Source organism: Nicotiana tomentosiformis, chromosome 3 (genome assembly GCF_000390325.3).
Source record: "Nicotiana tomentosiformis chromosome 3, ASM39032v3, whole genome shotgun sequence".
Lineage (NCBI taxonomy): Eukaryota > Viridiplantae > Streptophyta > Magnoliopsida > Solanales > Solanaceae > Nicotiana > Nicotiana tomentosiformis.
This window is the reverse complement of record NC_090814.1, coordinates 135303586-135324479: the sequence shown is the minus strand read 5'-3', so window position 1 is coordinate 135324479 and position 20894 is coordinate 135303586. Positions and strand designations below refer to the sequence as shown.

General features: G+C 35.1%; 2 protein-coding genes across 4 annotated transcripts; both read right to left on the bottom strand.

Moving 5' to 3' along the window:
- Positions 1 to 287: 287 nt before the first annotated feature.
- Positions 288 to 4433, bottom strand: LOC104108359 (serine carboxypeptidase-like 45). Of its 2 annotated transcripts, none has more exons than XM_009617377.4 (10): positions 4068 to 4349; positions 3843 to 3944; positions 3642 to 3737; positions 3235 to 3327; positions 3055 to 3134; positions 2257 to 2538; positions 2053 to 2177; positions 1293 to 1385; positions 1079 to 1196; positions 288 to 823 (listed from the first exon to the last, which is right to left on the bottom strand). In XM_009617377.4, the coding sequence occupies exons 1-10, from the start codon at positions 4318 to 4320 to the stop codon at positions 674 to 676; spliced, it is 1392 nt and encodes a 463-aa protein (XP_009615672.1). In that variant the 5' UTR covers positions 4321 to 4349; the 3' UTR covers positions 288 to 673. The 2 variants fall into 2 exon arrangements, with proteins under 2 accessions (XP_009615672.1, XP_033515101.1); XM_033659210.2 differs by having other exon boundaries at positions 603 to 823; positions 1076 to 1196; positions 4068 to 4433.
- A 4837-nt stretch (positions 4434 to 9270) lies between these two features.
- LOC104114427 (coiled-coil domain-containing protein SCD2) lies at positions 9271 to 19903 on the bottom strand. 2 transcript variants are annotated; one of them, XM_070197680.1, is made up of 17 exons: positions 19187 to 19903; positions 18276 to 18466; positions 17258 to 17333; positions 17050 to 17091; positions 16889 to 16951; positions 16570 to 16619; positions 16464 to 16491; positions 16147 to 16221; positions 15905 to 16015; positions 15734 to 15794; positions 14389 to 14502; positions 14148 to 14266; positions 13990 to 14056; positions 13455 to 13496; positions 12880 to 12920; positions 12287 to 12413; positions 9271 to 9625 (listed from the first exon to the last, which is right to left on the bottom strand). In XM_070197680.1, the coding sequence occupies exons 1-17, from the start codon at positions 19553 to 19555 to the stop codon at positions 9495 to 9497; spliced, it is 1707 nt and encodes a 568-aa protein (XP_070053781.1). In that variant the 5' UTR covers positions 19556 to 19903; the 3' UTR covers positions 9271 to 9494. The 2 variants fall into 2 exon arrangements, with proteins under 2 accessions (XP_070053781.1, XP_070053782.1); XM_070197681.1 differs by having other exon boundaries at positions 18276 to 18462; positions 19187 to 19326.
- Positions 19904 to 20894: the final 991 nt, after the last annotated feature.

Sequence of the window (20894 nt, the reverse complement as noted above, 5' to 3'; positions counted from 1 at the left end):
AAATGAGGCACAAAATATATTTTTTCCTCTACACTAGCACTCATCTACATGCAGACATGCTGTCCAGAACACAACTCTAGACATTAAGAGTAAATTTAGAAGATTCAATAATGAATGTAATATAAAATTTTACAAAAAGATAGATCTTAATTAGTAAACAACTTCGATGTTTAAAGAAATCAAATGATTTACCAATTCATTGTTTCAAAATATTAAAACATTCTTTCCAACAATGACTTGCTAAATAGCATTATACTCTATAAAGCTGATATATAAAACTAGAATAATGAGAAAAAAGTGAAGTTCGAATTTCTTCATCAAGTTCAAGTAAAATAACTAATCTTAAACACTTGATGCCTAGGCTGTACACATCAAATAGTATAAACTACTCCACAAAAGATCAAATGTTTTAACATGGAATCTTTTGCTTCCAATAAAAATTACAAACACTCTACACCCTTGCACTCATCTACATGCAGATATGCTGTTCAGAACACAATTTTTTGTGTTTCTTCAGTCTCCAGTAGTCACTTTTAGTTCTTCTTTTTCACTGTCTGATGGTTATCACTTTAATTCTTCTAATCCTCTTTTTTCTTCTCATCTTTGGAGCAATCTTTTACAAGATGGACCTATTTACTCTACTAGATGTTTGTCACACCAATTTCGGATCTGATCAGAAAACTTCAGGGAGTGGCCTGTCTTCAAGAAATGACTTGAACAGAACAAGTGATCTCTCAGGTTGTGAGAAAGGAGCTTCATGAGAAGCACCTCTAATAGTAGCAAAGGAGAGGATATTATCATATACATGTGTCCATCCACCAACCTAAACACAGCAAAAAAGAAAAAGAAAATGACTTTTTGCTTGAAAAGTGGTCTTAAAATAATATAGTTGGCTTTTTTTCACGGACGGGACAACAACAACAACGACTCAGTGAAATAACACTTGTGGGGTCTGGAGAGGGTAGTGTGCACGCAGACCTTACCCCTACTCCGAGGGGTAGAGAGGTTGTTTCCGATAGACCCTCGGCTCGAGAAGACTTTTAACATAAGGGACATAAGGAAAAATATTACGTACTACCTGCTGCCCTGCAAACCAAACTCTATAGGGGACAGTTGTGTTCAGCCGCATTCGCCTTGCTAGTTGATGAACAGTTGCGCGACTTCCAATTAGTGGAATGACAGAATCTTGATCCCCACTGTTAAAGATTTGTAAGCATTGGTGTTAGATGCCGAACAAATTGCCGAGCTCATACAAGTGTATGAAGAAAAATTGAATGTGGCTGCATGTATACCTGTATATTAATACTGGAATTCTTTCTTTGACAAGCATTCCTATAATGGAGATGGTTGGTATCTCTATGTCCAGCAGTTGATAGTCCAGAATACTGTGGCAGCAGTGAGAGGGATTTTATATCGATTCATCATAATATAAGAAGTTTTCCCCCTCAAAGAAGCCAAACAGAAAGTAAAGCTTTGACTTGAACTTCCTAACCGAGTATATATATTTTTTGAATGAAATGTATTGATTCTACTGGCATTCGTCCGCTGTGTAAAGAAACATATTCATTTCCCTGGTTTTTGTAGGTGCATTGAGAACCGTCTGTTCTTTAGGGAGAGTTGCAAGCTTGCACATTATTGTACAAGAGGTCAGTAGCGGAGTCAGGAATTAAGGGGTGTCAAAAAATAAAGTAAACACACAAAAAACTAAGGGGATTAAACATATAGTAATATATATACATAAAAATAAATTCTTGACCTAGATATGCAGTGTGTATTTTTCTGGCGAAGGGTTTGTAAATAACTAAATATTACTCATGAAACTCAAGAGACTAGCCCATGGTGCTTATTATTGTTTCTGATAAGTTGAAGCCTATAGAATGATAGGCGTCATATTGTACTATTCAGCTATGAGTTTAACGTCTATAGAAAGTAACCTGAAAATAAGGTAGGTTATACAACAGGCTAAAATACACTTACAGTGTAAATAATTTCTACATGCTGAAGTTAAATTCATTGAGCTAGTGGCCCTGTTAGCAAGGAAAGAAAGCTTACCTGCTGCAAACTGCCCATCTACGTACTCCGACAAGCTCAGCATGAAGGGCCCTTCTCACATCTTTCCGGTTCAAGTAATTGACAATTTCATCTTCCACGCATACATCTAACTTCTCGACATTTTCCTGGTAATTAGTAAGAGTATAGTCAATATAGTGTGATAAGAACATAAGAGAAACCTATCAAATGAAGGAGAACACTTACTTGGGGACTTATAATCTTGGATTGGGAAAGCACTGACGAAATACAAACATCAAGAGTAACACCGTACTTGTCCACGAATTTACTGGTTTCTCTACTTACTAGGCTCATGACTCTTGAACAGATTGGCGATACAGAGCCCCTGTAGTACTCGCTGACATATCGCGAATAATTGCAAGCAGAACTAAACATTCTGTATGTTGGATCTGATATTAGACCATGTGACCAGAAGTACTCTGCCCTTGAATTAAAGTCAGTAGCGAATTCCAGAACCGGATTACCTAGCTGCAATGAAACAGGAAAAACAAGTGATTAAAATGAAGAACTTTTCCTTTAAGTAAGTGGCTGATCCAAAATTTAGACATCGCGAACTCTGAGTTGAGAGAGCAGGTTCTAAAATGTATATTTAACTCATTTTTTGTAATACATACATACATACACATACATATATATGGTCAGGAGCGGATGCAGTGTGTCACTAGTGACAGGTTCAAGGTTCAATTGAACTCATAACTTACGACGCGGGGTAAAAATTTATGGGTAACATTCATTAAAATTGCAAAAATAGTAGATATGAATACATAAAAATATCATATGTTCAATGCTAAAAACCTTAAAAGCTGAACCCATAGAGTTTAAATTCTGGATCCGCCTCTGTAATATGGTTGGACAATGAAATGTTAGAGTCTGAATGACATGTAATACAAACACAATGCATATTATCAAAGATAAACAACTTAGGATCTGCAACTTTTTATGAAACTTTTGGATTGTAAAAGTGAATTCATTAGGTAAACTTACTGCAACTCCTTTTAGATTGAAAATCTGCTGCTTCTTGTTAAATGCCATCATGAGCTTTGCAAGCTGAGGTACATAATGTCCTGTAACCAAACAAGCCAAAAATGTGATTAACCAAGAATAAAAGAAATAAAAATAATAAATAAATTCCCAGCTATGGCACTTATAAGGAATAAATCTTACCTGCATAACTTTCACCAGTTAAAAACAAATTGCTTTTTCTATACAGTGGGAATTTATGGAACCAACGTAGCAAGAATACAAGATTGTCTCTGGCTATAAGAATACAAAAAGAAAACGACTTTAGAATGCAAAGAGATATAAAGCAAGTAATTTAAAATTCAGAAAGGCAAAGCTCAATTAAGTCGTATAAATATCATAAAGAATCATAAAGATTCCAGAATCCTCATTAACGCTAAAACAAAAAGATCAGTAATCACATGCTCATCATAAAAGAGAGAAAGAAAAGATGAAAAGGAACAAGCTTTTGGAGATGAACCAAAAGTTGGAATTTTACAGTCTTAACGTGAAATGCATGTTGAATTAATATAAAAACATATGGAAAGCGTAATTAAGAGTGGGTAAAATACCTGTTATTTCATCATTTACTGTCTCATAGGAAGAAGTATCATTTGAATAAGAGAACCCAACTCCGATTGGACTCTCCAAATATAACATGTTTGCCTCTGCAATATATTTCAAGAAAAAACAATCATTTTCTACTTCTCAATAACTATGCATTTACCAGAGGAAATAACTGGAAAATTATCTTAAATATAATGTGATCTCACCTTTGTTCCAGCTGTGTTCATTCCTAACAAGAACTTGTCCCCTTGGTCTAAATGGTCCATTTTCAGAAAATGCACCAACCCCCACTGAAGAACATCCAGGTCCTACACAAAACAAATGCAAATACTCAAAAAAGTTTGAAACTTTATCAAGATTAAAAAAAGAAGACAAATAACAGTATCAAGAATGCTTTCAGATCAAAAAGATTTGTTTCCAAATTTGTGTACCTCCATTCAACCACAAAACTAGAGGCTTTGAAGCTGGATTTGTTTCTGCTTCAACAAAGTAGTAAAAGAGAGATCTTTGTTTCTTATCATCAACAGTAACATATCCTGAAAATTGTTGAAACCCCACTTGAGGTTGTCCTGGCAATTGTATGATCTTGTCTGGATGAGGCAATGCAGACACAATTCCTAAAGAAACACAAAAAAGAAACAGAAAAATAGCCATAGCCATTGTTTTTGAAGTCTGCAATTTCATTCTTGATAGTAAGAAAAAAGAAGAAGAGAGAGCTTGAGAGTGAAAGTAGTTAAAGAGATGAGCTATATAATGTAGCTTAGTGGAGGGCAGAGACTGAGAGTCGTGGAATGAATAAGTTGGGGTGGGGGTGGGGATTGGGGGAGGGAATTAAAGAAATAGCATGCTTAATATAACATGTCAATATCATAATAAAACTTTTATATCATTACTTGTCTGTAGACTGTTGGCATGGAAATATTGATCAGAGAGAGACATGTATTAGAGACCAAAATGACCAGAGAGGAAATTCTTAGCTGGTCCCCACCTTGCCTACATGAGGTTTGTGTCAGCACTCATCAAAGAGGGTTTGGTTTCTTGAAAGCGAAATGTGCTTGCCACTTTTCTCTGAAAATTCTGATTTACTTCTCAGAATTTACAGTCTTGTTAATTCCCTCTCATCTATTCTTTCTTTTAATGAGTTTTATGTGACGCCAACGAATTAATCTGATCCCAAATATAAATATCGAACACTGAATAAAAAACTAAAAGAAACATAACATTTTTAGTCTATTTTAGAAAAAATTATATTTAAGAAGTTTTAATTTTAAATATTTTATTTTAATTTAATAATAATACCCTTGTAATCATAAAAATAAGATCACAAGTTGTACTCCTATAAATATGAGTTTTAGTTTACCAAGCCAATGAGTACAAAGTAAAAAACCAGCACATGCTATGTCACATTTTTGGGCAGGTAGCTAAAACAGGAAAGGCATGTTTCTTTCCTGAAGCTTGAAAGTGGCTTTACAAGAATACTTTCCATGTCTCACTAAATGTGTGAAAATGACCAAAAATGACCAAAGAGTCTTCACAGAAAAAAATCCTCTTAGCTTCATCTTCAAGTAAAGAGCATGACAGAATCATAGTTTTCTTTCAGCAGTGTTTTAAAAAGCGTGGGCGTAAGGCGACTCATTTTACATATGACACGTAAGCCCCGAGGTACGGGCGTAAACTCCATGGATATTTGATTTTTAATATTTTATAAAATAATTTAATTATAATAAATATTTTAAACAAGTAAAATTACATAAAAATTAAAGAAAATTATATATATATATATATATATATATATATATATATATATATATATATAGATGTGTTTCATCTCCACAAAAAACTAATCAAATCAATCTATTATACGCTACTTACAAGCACAAGTAACTTAAGTCGAAAAGAATAAAGATTTCTACATGGAGGAACAAAAAGGATGACTAACCTGCAATTTGAACTTTGAATTTGCTGCTATGAATGAGAATGGAGTTCTCTTTGTATTTGTAAAAATAAATTGAATATTTGTTACTTTTGGGAGATATTAGCATACTAGCGGACAAGATAAAGATGTTTTAATTTGAAAAAGTCTCTGAGGCTTACGCCTCACTATAAAAACGTGCCTCGAACGCCTGGGTATACGCCCCAAATTGATGGGCATATGCATCTTGAGACTTTCGCCTACACTATCTCTTCGGGACATTTTTGGTGCGCCTTGCCCCGAAAACGCCTTTTACAACACTACTTAGACTTTTCTTTCAGAAATTAAGCTATGTAAACTAGTAGCAAAGGCAAATCCAAAATTTAAAATTTTTGGATGGTTAAAGTGACCTCAAGTCAAAACTACAACAATTACTGTATTCACAATCAAATTTTTATAAATATTTGAATTTTTACAAAGTATGGGCAAAGCCTACCGGATTTACGTGAATCAGTAAGGACATAACCAAGTAACCAACCCTCTAAATATGCCTCTAAATCAACTTAATTTTTAACTTATCATAGCAATTTTTTTTTCTAAGTTACCATATCAGTTTTATTATGAAAAGTTAGTTGTTATTGTAAATTTACTTAGACCAGATGAAAGCACAAAACATAAACTCTTTATTTTATGACTTTCCTTGGATATTAAAGGTCTGACATTCTAAGTAAAATACTCCCTTGTCTTAAAAAAGATTGTCAATATTTGTTTATTAGTTTGTTTCGAAAAGATTGACATCTTTTAATATTTTCTTAATAAGAAGCATTTATAGCCACGAATGCTATAACAAGTTTCATACCACAAGTTTCAAAAATTTGCAATCACACAAATGTTATGGCTTATTTATGATCATATTCTCAAAAGTCCATCTTTTCTTTATTAAAATTTGTGCTAAGTCAAACTAAGAGCCCGTTTGGACATAAAAAAAAAATCACTTTTTTTCGAAATTTTTTTATTTTTTTTCGAAATCAGTGTTTGGTCATAAAATTTTCAATTTTCACTTGAACATGAATTTTGAAATTTTTAGAAAATTTGAAAAACTCCAAAAAGCTATTTTTCAAAATTTTTACTCAAATCACTCACAAAACTTCAAAAACAACCCAAAATAATATTCATGTCCAAACACAACTCTAATTTTCAAATACCATTTTCATTTAAAAAAAAATTTCACTTTTTTTTGAAATTTTATAATTCTTATGTCCAAACGCCCACTAAGATAATCTTTTTGAGACGAAGGAAATATCTATTTATCAGATCACTTAGACATCTTTCCACACTGATACTATTTGGTATAGATTCAAAGTAATTTTCCAAGGGAAAATGAGAGCAACATATGCTTAGATAAGTAACTGAACCCGTTTGGACATAAGAAATTTTTTAATTTTTTCGAAAATTTTTTACTTTTTTTTTGAAATCAACGTTTGGTCATAAATTTTCCAATTTTCACTTGAAGATGCATTTTGGAATTTTTCGAAAATTTGAAAAACTCCAAAAAGCTATTTTTCAAAATTTTCACTCAGATCACTCACAAAACTTCAAAAACAACCCAAAATTATATTTATGTCCAAACACAACTCTAATTTTCAAATATCATTTTCACTTGAAATTTTTTTTCATTTTTGTTTTTTGAATTTTACAATTCTTATGTCGAAACGCCCACGAAAAATGAGAGCAAAAATACAGCACCTCATAGACATTAGATAAAACATGGGAAAATGAGATGTGGTCCACTAAGATCAATTAGAATCTTTATAATGAATACTAAAAGTAGATATATAATGGCATATACTTTAAATCAAATACAGCAACAGTGTAAAAACATTTTCTTTATGTACGTATTAGGTAGAAGGGATGATAGTCTTTGGACTTCACAAGAAAAAGAGTGTGTTACTATATTATAATAATGAAGTATCATGATTTGTCAATTCACTTTTCACACAAATTCACAAGAACCCCATTATAGCTTCTAAGCAGAAGAAACCTTTACAAAAGTTGCACCTTACTTAAATCATTCCTTTTTTCCCACTTGTTTGTATATATAACTGCCAAAAGCAGACAGATGGACATTTAAACTTCCATCCTTTTTTTATGACAGCCTTATCATGGTCCAACCTTTGTTTAGCGACAAGCAAGAAACTTTAGAAAGTTTTTGGGGTAAATCTGAACCATTTCATATAGTTTAAGGATAAATTTGAACCTTTTTACTTGTTAGAAAGGCTCAAATGTTTATGCCGTTCAATAAGGGAAAATCTAGCTTTTGTTTTTTTATAACAGTAAGGATGAATCTGATCTCAATTACTAATGAATGACAAATTTGAACCATTTCGTAGAGTGCATAAGCAAATTTGAAGCTTTTCTTGAAAATTTTCGGTATAAGTTTTTTACGAAAAAAATTCAATTGAACCTTCAAACTATGCAGCTCTATCCCTGCCTTTTCCCAAGATCAAAACCATACAAAATAGAACAATTTGAAAGATTTGAGATCTTGTGATAAAATTTAGTCGGAGATATTGTTTTCCTTTGAGCTAAATACTAGAAGTAGTATTGAAATTGCTTTCCAAGAAATTAATATCACTTTAGTGCCACTCGGAAATTAGCTGTTAAGTGTTAACACTTAAAACACAAGTCAAAGACACTTTTTGACGACTTTTTAGCATTTCTCAAACTCTAACCTTCCCTAACTAACCTATGAAATGTAGTGCACCTAATTCGTTGAATTATTTAAGGTCAATGCATCTTTTTTGGGCGGTAACAAGGTTATGAATTATCATTCGGCTTTAACTTCTCTACACTGAGGTATAAAAGAACTTTTGCACTAAAAAATAATTATAATTAATTATCTATAACAAGTGAAATTAGCTATAGTGACCTGCTACAACATGGAATAAATAAGTATTTCGGATTCGGAGTAGTAATAATATCTTAATGAAAGATCAACAGTAACACCCGATTTTAGCGCCTATAACGACGCAAGAAGATTGACTATTGTATAACTTCACTTGCATTCATATGTAGCGTGAAAAACACACAAAAGATTGCAGTTTCCAAAAAGACATACTTATATCTTTTGCACGCTCAAAGATGAAAGATGATGCTCTTTTTTTATGAATTTCATGCCATCAATAATAATGTTTCACAGTTTTGTATAGTCCACTTGGACACCTGTATTTGAGTAACTCAAGAATTTTCCCACTTACACTTGCTTTTAGCTTGTATTCTTCCTTCTGCTTGGAACACTGAGCTTTTACCAAAATTTATCACCACGTGTAACTATTCAATTCTTCCCTGTTTCAACTTCGAATCACAGGAAAACTGGAAATAAAAGAAAAGCTTTTTAAACCCAATTCCTAATAAAGGAATAAGACTACGCAATGCATTAACGTCTTAGACAGTATACGGTACATGACATAAAGTAATAAATTCATTAGTACTAGTTTTTGATTGAATTGTATCCATTTTCTCTGTCCAACATTTCATTGGTGATATTGAAAGCAACGGATGAAGCATAGTCCAGTTGGATATTATTGAAGACAGGCAGAGAATGATGGGGACATGACGAACAGTGCATTACGTATATGGTTATATCTCTCACCTAATTTCAGATATATTTTTTTTACTGTCTTCTGTTATTAATGAAAATTATTTGATTTAACAAAGTAACATCACAGCTCAAATATACAGACGATATCACTTATACAAACAACTAATTACAATTTATCTGTTCTCAGATCCTCAAGCTCTACCATTTCAAAATTCCAGGAAAACAAACCGAAAGAATAAATCAAAGGATGAGGAAGAAATAATATCTATCAGAACTGTAAACTGAAAAAGAAAAAAAAAGGGTACAATCCCTAAAAGAATAGATATCAAACAACTACATTGTCCATCATGGAGATGCCTCTGACTCCGCAGTCATTTTGCCATTAGTAACCGAAGGTTGGTCAATTTCTTTACGAGAAGCTTCCCACAGCTGCTGTTCAATCCCCAGCTTCCTCAATTCTATTAAACCTCTTTCCACTGTGAAAAAGAGCAAAAGATTACCATTTGGAATTCTATACAGAATCGTAAGACGGTTTTGATTGAAATTATCAATTTTTCCACTCTACTTATTTACTTCCACCTTTAGCCAGACCCCAGCCAGTTCTTACAATTTCCAAATCATCACTCCCCTCTGTTTCTTAAGACCTCTGATTTTCAGCATTCAAGACCTCAGGAATGAATGATTAAAAAAGAGAAACAGACTAATAATGTTGTCCACAAAGTTATATCTCAAGTCATCGTTCTTTCCTCTGGCAGCGTCCTTTTTTGACCTGAATCCCTTATCTCTTTTTCATCCATTCTTCTCACTTGAATCCCCCTCCCCCCCCCCCCCCCCCAAAAAAAAAAAAACGTTCCCTTTTCATATCCAAAATAATTCTAACCTATAAAATGTGTAGTTAGTTGCTCAATAACTAGTGGTTCTTAATTAAACAGAAAAAAGAAACAGGAAAAAAGTTGGCTGAGAATGGTTCTACTTAAGTTGATTAAATATAAGGAAAAAAAGTATATATAAGGGCACACTATGACAGTATACGGTTCCTGGAATCTTTAAAGCGGTTAACCAACCTTTCCTTAAAATGGTTAATCATCCTTTCACATATAATGGTTTACCTCAAACCACCACCATCATGCCAAGAATCTATAAACTTTTTTAAAAAAGCTGGAAGGAATTTTTGGTAAAAACTAGGAAAAAACTTTTTGGTAACAACTTCCAGTGAGCAATAAACTCAATCTGAAGGTTATGTCAAGCCCTATCAGTGGGGAAGGGAGAGAAGAATTTCAATTCTTTTTTTGATCAGGTAGAGTGAAGAGTTTCAATTCTTTCAGCTGTCCTTCAGAAATATGTAGAATAAGAAACAAAGAGATAGAGCACCTGGATGGAAGACAAAATTATAGAAGATAATATTCTATGGCACCACTGACAACAGCAACTCTAGGTGCGGGTCCAATGCTAACCAATGCCTGTGATTAGCAATTATAGCTTTCCAAATAATGTTCTTCCACCGAGGCCAACAAAGCATATTCTATGGCACCACTGACAACATGAAGTCTAGGTAACACTAGCTTTGTGGGTCCAATCTGACCATTGCCAATTATAGTTGTACACAAATATAGCTTTTGCACCAAGGCCTACAAAGTAATGCCAGTTATAGTTTTACACTACATAGCTTTTCCACCAAGGCCTACAAAGTATGGACTTCGCAACCATGACAAGTGGAAGCTCTTAACGTGCTTTTAGGGACATCTTAATTTCTGCGCAGGTCGAGCAAAGTGTAACTCCCTTAAGAGTGTGTGTGTTTGGGGGGGGGGGGGGGGGGCATCTGTGTAACTTTAAATAGTCAGATATTGTTCAGAATTGATTCTTTTACTTTCCTTGAGCTGTTTAAATTGAAAAATTCCATTGCTAGAGCTTGTGAGACACTATTTGGTTGTAACTTCTCCCAGCACCCACTTTTGCTGGGTATACCTCATGACAACACTCTTGTTTTCATGTCAAGTTCAAAGAGTCGGACCCCTAACAAACCACCTGCACCCTTTGAAACTCGACATCCTCATCGAGGCCAACTCAATTTATAAGTCCTAAAGGGTTGACAAGAGGGGTTGCTCTGATGGTAAGCAACCTCCACTTCCAACCAAGATGTTGTGAGTTCGAGTCACCCCAAGAGCAAGGTGGGGAGTTCTTGGAGGGAAGGATGCCGAGGGTCTATTGGAAACAGCCTCTCTACCTCATGGTAGGGGTAAGGTCTGCGTACACACTACCCTCCCCAAACCCCACTAGTGGGATTATACTGGGTTGTTGTTGTTGTTGTTGTTGTTGTAAAGGGTTGACAAGCAACGGCTTGGCTTCTCTCCAATTCTGCCACAATTGCATTGACCCCAGCAACTTCTCAAAGTTCCATATTAGCAATCCAAAAAAAAACTAGTGAGACACTACATGTGTGCATATTTCTCAATAGACTTCAGTTTCCATGTTAAACATACTCCCCCCTCTATCCCAATTTATGGGACACTTTTTCATTTTTAGTCAGCCTCAAAAAGAATGACACAATTATATACTCAATTTAAAATTTAACTTTAAAATACTCATATTACCATTAATGGGATGATAATCACACAAATATCTATGGGCTTGTTTTAGACCAAAAGTTTTAAAGGTCTTCCTTTCTTTCTTAAACTCTGCACCAAGTCAAAACACCATCACATTAATTTGGACAGAGGGAGTAATTTCCTAAAATTTAAAAGGTGGAGTGCAGTAGACAGACCAATTTACCCCCTATCCTACTCAAGCTAGCATCACAAAACGGGACATCCTGAGAGTTAATATAATGAACATGAGACTCGGCTATTTATTGCAGGTGTTTGGGCATTCATTAGTAGTATAAAATAACTAACAATTTTTTTTATGCTTATAGCTTGATTAAACATAATAGGATTCTAGGTACAAGGACAGATTAGGAAGAAACTTTTTTGCAATAGGAATTTCCGTGTAAGGCTCGAATGGAACTGTCTAAGTTGCAACGATGGAATGTGAAAGCTAAGACCATTATTTGAAATTTTCTTGAGAATATTTATTTGAACTTTTATTAGTAGTATGGATTGTATTTCTTTATTCAAGAAAAAGTAGGGGAAATGAATTACCATCAACAGCATCATGAGTGGTTGGTGTTTGCCCACTACGGCTAATCCAGAACTGAAGCCTCTCTTCTGCAATATCTTCTTCTACACAATGCACTTTTGCTCTCCTCCAGAAGTATGTAAGCCAAGCCTGCAATTTTAGCAATGGCTCATCATGTGGTGGAACTAATGCAACGAGATTGGTCAAGTGGCAAAACCAAATACTCCTCAAGACTTTGTAACTTGTACTAGTTTCAACATTCAACTAAAAGATTACAAAGTTTCCGTCCAGCAAAATTGGTCTGACCAGGAGTGTTTTTTTCTTGTGATAGGTAGAGTATGATATGTATTAAAACATACTACAATTTTAACTTCATTATGCTATGAGGGAAACAATGAAAAAGCTCAACCTTCATAAACATCGTTTAACTTCGTTTTTCTTTTGATAGGTAAAGGAGTATGATATGTATTAAAACATACTAAAGTTTTAACTTCATTATGCTATGAGGGAAATGAAAAGGCTCAGCATGCCAATTGATATAAAGGGCCAATACAACAAACAGAAGAGGAAATGGCTCCAGAACAAAATAACTAAATCAACAAAGAAGACAACAGACCTCCTTGAAAAGAACATCTTCTGACTCCTCTTGGCTCAACTCTGCAACCAAAAACACAAAAATCTTAATCAAAATCTCGAAGAAGGCATTTCTTATACCACAGCAAATCAACAAGTCAACAGCCTCCAGTATTAGCAAACCATGACCTATATACCAAACACCTAGAAAAAAGACAAATACTGAAGTCCAGAATGGGGAGACGTAACTGATTTATGTTAATGTACTTTTTTCAAGACGACAAAACTGATTTATAAAAGGAGTTGCATCTTTAACTAACATCTGCATAGCAGCCCCAAAGAAAGTCTATATGTACAGAACATAGGATCAAGAAGGGATTCATCCAGCTGCTCTCAAATAAAAAGCAGGTTTTCTTCAAAACTTGGGGTGGGCGAATTGAGTTCAGAAAAGGGAGAATGACATAGAAAGCACTTCATTTAACAATTTCTAAAAATATAACTGTAGATAATTGATCTACCAATCCTAGTTAAGGAGAATATTAAAATAACCAGCAGATCAAGGTATTCCAAATCGAACATGGCCAAATTTGTATCAAGTGGATCAAGCATGTTCCTTACCATATGCATCCATCAACTTGGGGTCAACAGATGATTTAGGATCTGCCAAGCAACAAAAGCATAAAATACAGAGTAAGTTTTATTCTATTTTCAAACTCAAAACACAGCTAGCACTCACGAAAGATGGACTAGGGGTTGAAACATAAGAGAACTGGACACAGATGGAACAGCAAGACTATCAAATTAATCATTAAGGAAAAGTACATGTGCCACTGGATGCTCAGCAAGCAGTCAAGTTATTAATAGTCTTTAGGATGGCAAAATGGTGAAGGTAAACCATCATTGAAGTTCTCATGCACAACTTCTAATATGCAGGTTTACATGGCCAGAAGAAGACATGCCCTACTGCAATTATGTAACATCAGATACGGTGTCAAGAAAAAGTGCATGAACTCTAGGAGATGGCCAACTTTGACGTGTATATGCATATAGCAGATAAACGTGAGATGAGAGGAGTACAAACTAGACAACATCAGTATCATTCATTGAAACCAACAGAACAAAAATTCACAAAATCATAACTCATAACGCATACCAGAGGATTGACGGACGACATTTGAGCGCCGAGGCTGTGCCAATGCAAGAATAACAGCATCCTCAACCTAAAGCAGAAAAAAATATTGTTTACCAGAATATACTACACAGCTTTTACGACATATAATAGGAACCATGATTAAAGAAACAAACAGAAACCTTCAGGGAAGCTAATTCTCTTAGAGCCATTTCAACTGACAGCATACTCTCAATATTTCCCTCTCCAGATAAGTCACTAATGTCGCGAACACGTTTGCTCCGATCAGAATCATCGCCACCTGCTCAACACAAGAGATATTAAAATCCAACTTAGATGCAAAGAGAAAACATAAGAAGCAGAATGAATGGTATGTTTTGGAGTTAATGCAGGACGGAAAATTGCAAGGGAAGAGCTAAGCACCACTCCAGGATTCCTCCCTGGCCTTCTGCCCAGCAGAAATCACAACTTCAAATGGAAGAGGTGCAAAAGATGACCAATGCTCATGCTTTGCCCCTGCTATATCTGCACAGATACCTGAAAGCACAAAAGTTAGCCACACCAATTCATAATTAGCATCCCCCCACCCCCACAAAAGAGGCAAGTAAATATTAAAGAAAACAGGTTTGGGTATTACGATGCGGGTTGGAAATTTTGAGGCGGGTCGGGAATTTATTTAAGGGCTTTTAACACATTTGGCCGCTCAGTCAAAAATATTTATAGCCCCTAGCCAATATACATATATTATACAATAATTATGTCCAATAATATATACGTTTGTCGGCTAACTTTTGGGCGGGCGGCTATTTAAGTTTCTCTTTATTTAAAATGTGATTTCCACGTGGAAGCTTTATGGGCCGCCATGTTTTAAATTAAACGTCCCCCGCAGGCCAAAATAAGTCTGCTGGCAGAGGCAGCGGTAAATTTAGGCCGAAAAGATGCGGTAAGAGCTCTCATGATCCAATAGGTTAACGGAGGATATTTTAAGACAAATCGGATACGATAGGGGTATTTTTGAATCATATGAATCCCCAGTGTCCGTCTCGCTCCATTTAAACTCGTCTCGATCCAATATTATAAAAACTTAGAAGTTTTCTACATTTCCTAAACTTAAAGGCATCTTAATCTATGACAAAACCAAAAGACTCCTAATGCACATTGGACCTAAAGTTAGCGTACTAACATAACTAAACTTAATCCGACCTAATTGGTGTTGCCTATATATATATATATATATATATATATATATATATATATATATATATATATATATATATATATCTTTTTATTCTATTACGCCATTTTATTCTATAGATTTGAATGGATTCCAAGGGATTGTAGGTATTTCAAGACAACTTTCTTCCATGTGATTTCACGTATACTCGACCCCCCTTTTAACACCTCAATCACAATGGCGTCGCACCTAAGGACTGGTGTATCTGGAGGTCGATGTAGGACAAACTAACTTCACTTGAACCTTCTCTAAAACTTCATCAATCTCTCAAGTCAACTGAACTAGAGGAGCTTTCTCAAAATTCAAATTTTGCTACATTTTGCTACATTTTGTACACTATCAGTAATCATGGTATTTCTCTACTTGTTAAGCCAAGAGCCCAAGAAACACGTTTTCTCCCATGTAAGCAAACGAAAGATGCAAAAGATTGTTCTTTCTCATAAAAAGATGCTAAAGATTGTAACTTCAAAACAGTACACTACATATTACAACCACTGATTAAATCCACAAGAAAATTCTGATTAAGCAAATTACCATAGTGTACAGCTAGGCCCCAATATCGAGATAGCCAACATCTCTTTAGAACCACCTCCTCCTAGAATGTCAAAAGGCCAACAGAGATCAAAGTGAGGAAGACCGAGTAGTGAGTAGCATAAATTTGAAGCTAAAGCAAAAAAGTTATTTCGCAAGAATTCAAACAATAACCATCTCTTCATGGGTCAAAATCATTCTCTGTGTCATTGTTCGAAGAGCTTTTGCTTCAGATTCAGCTTCCTGAAGTTGTTCCATTGCATTCGCAGTGTCGTCCTTCAAGTTCTGATTAAAACAAAATTGCACAAAAAGTAAAGAGAAAGATCAGTGACAATAAAAAGCACCCAGCACCCAGAGAGTAGCACGAACTTGGGGGGGGAGGGGGGATGTAAGTCCTAAGAGTAGCATGAACTAACTTCAATTTCAGTACGAAGTATTGTAATTTCTTCATCTCTTCCATCCTTAGTTTGCTGTGCAGCTTTAAGAGCAGCCTGCAATAACATTGCAGGAGAAAAACAGTATCATCAGACCAGAAGCAATAGAAGCATAAACATTAAGCAAGCAAGCATGATAATTATCCTAATTTCCGTTAAGACTTGTCTAGACAGTAGACACATAAGCTAAAGTTAAAAGACTAAAAGGGTTTGACAAGCAACAGTCTTTGACGAATCAGTGACACAGTTGAGTAATCATGTATGACTTCACTACTTGTAATCACAGTTCTGCAAGCTACCTCTCTCTGGCGAAGTGCTTCTTGCTTCCTGTTGTCATTATGCATACCATCAGACAATGTTTGTTAAGCATAAATATGGAAGGGGAGAAAACATTACAAATAGTACCTGCTTAATAATTTGGCTTCAAGTGATAGTCCTTCTCCAAGAGAAGCAACCTGTAAATAAGGAATTGCAATAGCTTCATACAACTGTTAAATCTAGAAAACTAAACTAAGGCAAACCATGACCTCAAAAACTAGAATCCTGTTCTAAAGCCATAAGGAAACTATGTCTCACTGAGTAAAGACCAGATAGAGTTATTATCATTAGTTGACTGAAACCGCTTTCGCACAGTAATCAGCTTCACCCCTTCTATTGGTGTTTATAATTAACTTAACATTTTAAAGTGTCCCTGGGAACAGACCATTTACTATTGGTGAATTACCTGTTTCTCCAACAAACGAACCCTAGCTTCAGCTTCTTCGCGTTGTTCTTCTGTATGACGTAGCTGTAAGTTACATCAGCCATTATGATCCAGAAAAACACAAAGTCGCTCAAGCTACTTTTTCATCTATTCTCTAAATGTAGAAAGGTAAGAAAGCTAACCTTATCTAAAATAACATCGTTTTCTTCTTGAAGCATATCAAGCTGCAAAGGAATTACAAAATTCTCATTCGAATGTTATCAAAACTGTCATTTATCCAATCATCCAAATTACGCGAGCCTCAAGAGATAATGAAGACATGCTCCAGAATGGATAAGTCTAGCCTATTTTAGAAGCCATCCAGACAGCATCTTCACTTAGATGACATACCTCATCACGAAGCGCAGAAGCCTCGTGCTCATTTCCTGAACCCTTCAAATCAATGCGTCCTAATTCTGGTGTGAACCTAAAATTATTTCTAATACAGTTAAAGATCATCGTCGCTTGCCGTGATACAAAAGAATGCACATTGCATCGAAATATCATACAGTTGGGGACATCAATTATAGTATAATTTTCATATACTCCCTCCGTTTTAATTTATGTGAACCTATTTGACTGGGCACATAGTTTGACTTTTAAACTTGTAGTGTAAAATGAGGCACATATAATTTGGGTGGCATCATTGCATAAAAGGTAAATTGTTTCCAAATATGGAAAAGAGTCATTCTTTTTGGCACGGAGTAAAAAGGAAATAGGTTCACATAAATTGAAACGGAGTGAGTATGTCATATGGTTATTTGCCACAGTCGCTCCTGTATGTCACAGGAAGAATGCTTTCTTATGTAGTCTAACATATGGAATGGAGGCGCAGTCGACTGATAGTTGATTGATTGCTCTTGAAAATCATAGGAATATTCCTTAATTCTATGACCACATGAGTAGTCCCTTAATTCTATGTAGTGTGACATGAATTCAATAAATAAATTACATTTACATCCAATCTTTTACAAATTAAACATCATAAGCAATGAAAAGATGATTTAAAATGCCAAAAGTTAGACAAGATGAGAACTAGACAGAAACTCAACGTCAGGTCACAAAGTCACAATTTCAGTTTCAGTCCAACTGCAATCTGTTTCTAGTTCGAGTTTCAAAATGGGCAACACAGAAGTAGTAATCCATATCTTCAATGCAAGTATTAAATAAGCATTGGAAATTTGAAGTTAAACGTGCACTAGTTTAGCCAACCACAAGATGCATTTTAACAAATTACACGAAGAATAAGACACAATGCTGCTAGTTCAAGCTAATCATACTAGTCAACGTGTACAACATTTAGAAAATTGAATTAAATCAAGAAATTAGTAGATGTATGAGTAGAAGATAAAATAATAACAATGGTTACCTTTTCTCTCTCAAGCGACTACTAGGAGGTTCTACTGGCGGTATGGAAACTGGAGTTCTCAATGATGACCTACTTGGCGGCACTATTGCTCCGGTTGTTGTTGTTGCTGCTGACGTACGAACAGACATCGAGGCTCTTCCAGTTGACGATGAACGAACAGAAGGAGTGTGATCCATAAAGTTCCGACCTAACTAAACATGGTAGCATCTAATTATCATCAGAAAAGAAGCCTCAAGCAAAGTGTTTCTATGAATAGTTAAAAGCATTAGTCCTTTACAAAAACAAAAAGTGACAAGTAGACATGTCTTCCAGAAAGTGCACAACAGATCACAAGAGTCAGACAGACTTCACTTTTGCAACAGTGAGATCTCCTTTATATAGAAGCCATTTTTTCATTCTTATTTTTTCTTTTGGACAAGAGAAACCAATATTTAATAGCCCACACCCCATAGCATGCGGCTTCATGACTTCTTCTTCTCTTCAACCCCCCCCCCCGACTCGTATAAATGCTGGCTCGCAAGACGAGAAGTAAACTTCTAAGAACAGCCTTAGGGCCGTTAGAACATGATATATCTAAACCAAAATTATTTCATTGAGTCTTGAGCCAGGGGAAGAAAAGTCAAATTAAAACCACATGACTACACTTTCCCTCATAGTCAAGCAATGTTTGCATATGTTTCAAGTCAGAAGGTGTATTGCCTGAGCAAAGGGTTGACCTGCAAATATTTTTGTTCCCTCTTAATTTTTCCCATCAATAATCTGATTAACCAACTGATTTCAATCCAAACAAATCCACTTAATTACGCAACAACAACGAATCATTCATAACCTCATATCACATCATGCAATAACTATGCAGAAAATTTAGCATAGGAAACACAATTCAATAAAAAAAAGTGAATCAAAATTACCGCGGGGGAAGGAGATCTATTAGGCTTGGCTAGTGAAATAGCTGACAAACCACTGCTCTTGCTGTTGCTATTACTCCTATGGTCGTTAGTGGAGAAAGCAGCTGTAGGACGCCGAAACCCTAGATCATCATCATCCTCGTCGTCATCAGGAGGCGGCTGAGAAGAAGCCATGACTTGTGCCAAACGCTGAGCAGCAGCTTTGGCGGCGACATTCTGAGTCCTCTTTATAGTAGACATGCCTGTCACCGTAGGAGGCAACCGAGCACGGGGATGAGCCGGAGATCCCGCCGGCGAAGATGAACCCGTGCTGCTTGATCCTCCACTCCACTGCCGAGCGTACACCGGACTTCCCGTCCTCCGCCGATCCATCTACTCTGCAACTCTGTGTGTGTGTGTGTGTGATTTTACACAAGTATAGATAGATGTATATGAATTTTTAGAAATTTCTAGATTTTTAATGACATCGTTGGGACCTAGATTTTCTCCCGGAGGAGGAGAAAAAAAAAAGATCGGGAGGAGAAAGAGATTTGACGGCGTCAAGACGTCAGTCGGAAGAAGTAATAAAGAAAAACGAAACGCGTATCGCCGGAGAGATAAAAACGGAAGAAAAGACCGTTTGAAACAGCTAGCTCTGATTTCAGAGCGGCTTCAGTTACCGTCAAGTCAACTGGACCTTGAGCTATTTTTTATTTTCATTTTCATCTCGGCGTTGTCCCCAAACTTCTCAATGCTCCTCTTAACACCCTTTTAAGAAGCTTTTTTCTTCTATCACACTTCTAGGACTTTTAATTTTTTAGACAAAATAATTCAAGTTATAACGAATTCGTAAGACACGGCTAAACTAAAGTTATGTTACTTCCTTACATTATTGGTATTACTTATCATAAAAAATTAATAATATACTTATAATTATCTTATAAATAAGTTAATTATTTAAATATTTCTAGCAACATTAGTGTATTGAACTTAAACTCTAAACTAATAAGAATGTTAATATAGCTGTGTGCCTTAAATGATGCTTTAATATACTCAAAATCCACTTCTGCTATCTTCATAGTATTTGATTTCATTGTTCTTTGATATTTTTTTGGGGCATAAACTCTAGAATTAACTAAATTAGTCAAAACTAGAATGTCAATGTATTTCTAGTTTTTTCATCCTTCGGCTTTCAAAAAAAATATATTATTCTCTTCACCAAACTTGGTAATTAACCAATTTGTTTATACGCTGTCACCTGCCAAATTATGGTTAGATGGATTTACAAACCATACCAGCCAATAAAAGTACTTAACCATACTTGGTATGTACTATAATCTTTATTTTATTCGTGTTTTTATATAATAAATCTCATTCAAAGTGGGAAAATAATTAGCTAAACAGGATATTATAGTACACTAATCGAAATTTTGCTTTTGGAGAAGTATAGAAAAGTTTCATTCCAGTAACATATAACACTATTGTTTACCTGTAAAATGGTATAATTGAATTTATACGTGGTTTCTAGAAAACAAATTTAATCCTAAAATAATACAATAATTGAAGAAATGTACAATACTTAACCTTAAAATGTAGATGAAACAACACAGATGGCAGTTTCGGGAACAAAGTTTTCGGGCACAACAATGATGAGATTAAAAAGCGGGAAAGTAAGATTATATTAAGCTTTGTATAGAATGTAGTGTAAGTTTAGCCAGAAAATTCGTGTCAT